This window comes from Hypanus sabinus, chromosome 4 (genome assembly GCF_030144855.1).
Source record: "Hypanus sabinus isolate sHypSab1 chromosome 4, sHypSab1.hap1, whole genome shotgun sequence".
Classification (NCBI taxonomy): Eukaryota; Metazoa; Chordata; class Chondrichthyes; order Myliobatiformes; family Dasyatidae; genus Hypanus; species Hypanus sabinus.
This window is the reverse complement of record NC_082709.1, coordinates 89,922,671-89,926,006: the sequence shown is the minus strand read 5'-3', so window position 1 is coordinate 89,926,006 and position 3,336 is coordinate 89,922,671. Positions and strand designations below refer to the sequence as shown.

The 3,336-nt window shown below is 49.4% G+C and overlaps 1 protein-coding gene across 1 annotated transcript; it reads right to left on the bottom strand.

Annotated features, from left to right (window-relative positions):
• Window positions 1-2,031: 2,031 nt before the first annotated feature.
• On the bottom strand, window positions 2,032-2,982 carry LOC132392309 (cyclin-dependent kinase 5 activator 1-like). Its single transcript, XM_059966130.1, has one exon. It carries the CDS (start codon window positions 2,980-2,982, stop codon window positions 2,032-2,034), a length of 951 nt encoding a protein of 316 aa, XP_059822113.1.
• Between the last annotated feature and the right edge of the window lie 354 nt (window positions 2,983-3,336).

Below are 3,336 nucleotides of genomic sequence, written 5' to 3'. Positions count from 1 at the left end.
TAATTCGAACAAGCAAGCTCCACGCAGACTTCACCGGATTGAACCCGGATTTAGGTGATGGGGCTTGAGGTAGCTGCTCTGTTCTCTGCGCCTTTGTGTTGCCCAGGGGCAGACGGACAAGATATAGACAGACAGACAGAGATGGGAAGTGGCGGGCAAAAATAGATAAAGAATCAAGAGTCACCGGAAGTTATTGTCTGTTGACGCTCGATATAACACTCGGCACGTTCAGGTTTCGCATATATTGAGTGAAGTGATTCTGTATGCGATGCACGATTTGATTGTAGTCAGCTTGATCGAACTCTCATCCTGTATGTGCAGACTACTGGTTTAAATACGGGGAGGGGAGGCGGAGAGAGTAAATCCGGGCTCACCAGGGCCGTAGACTTTTTAGAATAAAACGCACCCGCTGTTCGGTCGGTGTAGTGCGGCGATCCGCCCCTCAAGCTGCCCAAGATGTTGAACTACGTCCTTTCTAGTCGGCAGCAGCATGCAGAGATACATACGTCATGTCTAGCGCTCTGAATGCAGTTCCAATCTCATTCCATCGCAGTGGTCTCGGTCTCGGGATTACTGTTAAATCTGCTGTCAGTAATCAGTGCACAAGGACTAAAGGGCAAATGCAAATGAGAGTCAAGGCCGCGTCTATTCACTGCGCGCACCCCACACATCCGAAAGCTACAAAATGGTCGCACCATCAGATTTTAATAGATTAGCTATGTAACTGTACACACACTTTAAAAAAAATACACTCCACCATGGATGGTCTCATGCCCGGCTGCGAAGGGAGGGTGGCCCCGGGGCTAGCAACCCCGTTCCGTAAAAACCCAGAGCTACAGAAACTCAAAGGGGTTCGGCCCTGGGAAGCGAAGGATTTTCGAAGATGCGTTATACCTGGGGATAGCTTGAAAGACGCTCTGGGCCAGAGAACTCTGGCCAGCTGCTGTCGACGGCCAATACCCCGGTAGGTATGATGCGTTTGATTAATATGTTAGTAAATTCCACACAACAAGAGCTGTCTATAAAGACACACACACACGCATAAATTCTCATGTCCAGCCATACATAAAATTCTAAATTAATAAACACTCGCTGCTTTGCATGAAGACTTTTGAAATAATGAAGGCGACTAATCGGCTCATATCTCAATATATTTCTTTTTCGTTACGGCATGTTTAATGTACAATACAAAACGAAAATTTATCTAGAGTATCCCAACAATTGGCACGTTTGACAATTGGTTAAGATCCCACCCCACCCTTTTTTTTTGTGTTTTCTTGTCATTGAGGAAAAAAAAAAGTACATTCAGACTGACAGAATGAGATTCTGCGGATCAAATGTGCAAACTAAAATGCTGGCTTTAAAACACTAGTCCCACGGAAAGCGGGTGTATCTCTCCCGCCGCCTGTCTTCCGCACAATCCACCCACTACCGCCCAAGGCTCTTAAGAATTATTTTCTTCCCCCCGAGGGGAAAATAAATAAATAAATTTATATGTGTATATACATATATGTTTCTTTTTAAATTCACACTCTATCTACAGAATTTGTTCAGCAGCCTTCGACTGCAACTGCGCGATGTTGATATTAAAACAGCCATCAATGGAATACCACAGGGACAATGTTCAGCATGCACTGTTGATGTTACGCACCCCCAAAACAAAAATCAGAATAACTTTTTTCAAAAATGTAACAACGACCACCGTTGATACCGTGATCTACAGCACAAATTGGAAAACAATTATTTTTTTCTCAATAAAACTCACTGAAGTGAGGATTTGGGCTTCAGATTTTTTTAATACAATCTACGCCAATTTTGTTTGGTTTAAGGGCTCTGGGTCATTTAAAAAAAAATTAACTCTTTATTCCAAATGTCTCATTAACCCTGTGTTGCTAGACCCAGATCCCTAGCTCTGTCACCGCAGCCCTTCTCACTGAGATTTAACAATAAACATTTGTTCACCCCTTCTTCGACTATTATATATTTATAATTAATGATGTTTTATATTTCTTTTTTAAAAAGAAAACATATCTAACGGTCCAGGTTAATTATATACTGCCCACTGGAGTCTCTGATGTTAGATTCGTTCTTGAGGTCTTGGAAAACCTCGGTGAAGTAATGCGGGTCGGAATTAATCCGCAGCATCTTGGCACTCATTCGGTCGATGATAGCGAGACTTCTCTCCCAGAAGACCTCCTTGTTGGCTTCCACCAGGAAAGGCTTGAGGGGATAGGAGATCTCGTTGCCCATGTAGGAATAGGCGAGGTAGAGACAGGTGAGGAAGGTCGCTTGCAGTTCGAAGTCGGTGGCGAGCTCCTCATCCACCACCTCCCGGCACAGCAGGTAGACAAACACCACGTTGGCCGGGGTGATGAAGCCTTGGTCTTGCCAGCCTTGGATAAGCAAGGAGCGGTCCACGTTCCTGAACCACAGCACCGGCTCGTTGGAGTTCAGCTGCTTGAGACGGTAGCACCTGCGGCAAAGGAAGTCTCCCAAACACCGGAGGAGTTCCCCGGTGGACGCCTGCACCACGACCCTGCGGGGCGAGCCGAGGCTGCCACTGCTGGCTTGCTTCTGCGTTGGCAGCAGGTTCTTGGCGGGGGGCTTGGCGCTGTTTGGGGCCACGGGTACCGGCACCGGGATGGGGACACTCGGTGGCTTCTGTTGCCCCGGGTAGGGTTCGGGACCGGCTGGAGCTTGAGTCAAGCCTGGAAAGGATTTCTTCAGGTTCTCGCTATTGAGCTGTTTCACCGGGTCATTGTTACCTGCGGCGTTCACCTGCCCCGCCGGCGTTGGATTCACCTTCTTGGCGTTCTTCTTCTTGGCGGACGCTGCCACCAGGCGCTTCCAGGTCAGGGCGGAGATGAGGACCGAATGCTTCTTTAGACTCTTCTCCTTGGGATTTTTGCCGCCCTGTTGCACAGCATCGGCCGATCCTCCCTTGCCCTTGGGCTCCGGGGACAACGAGAGCACCGTGCCCATCTCCTGGTCTGGTAGCCGGCCGCGCTGCCTTCCTGCGGGGCTGTAAAACCTGCCTGTCTGTGGCGCTGGGCGCGGATTGGCGGATGCAGACCTACCCAACTCAACAACGCCGCATCCAGCGACCTGCTGGTCTCTGTGGCCGGTGGGAGACGGGGTCCGAGTCAGTGGCTACAGCAGGCTGCCTCTAAACCTTCGGATGTGTTCACCGACCCCCGCACAACCTACCGCAAGCTTCTTCTCCCCGGACTGACGCGGTCCGCATCGCCACTGGTTTCGTCCCAGCGATGATCGACAGACCAAGCCAATCACGTTCACCGACACATCCGAGAACGAGACCCCTCCAACCTATTGCAG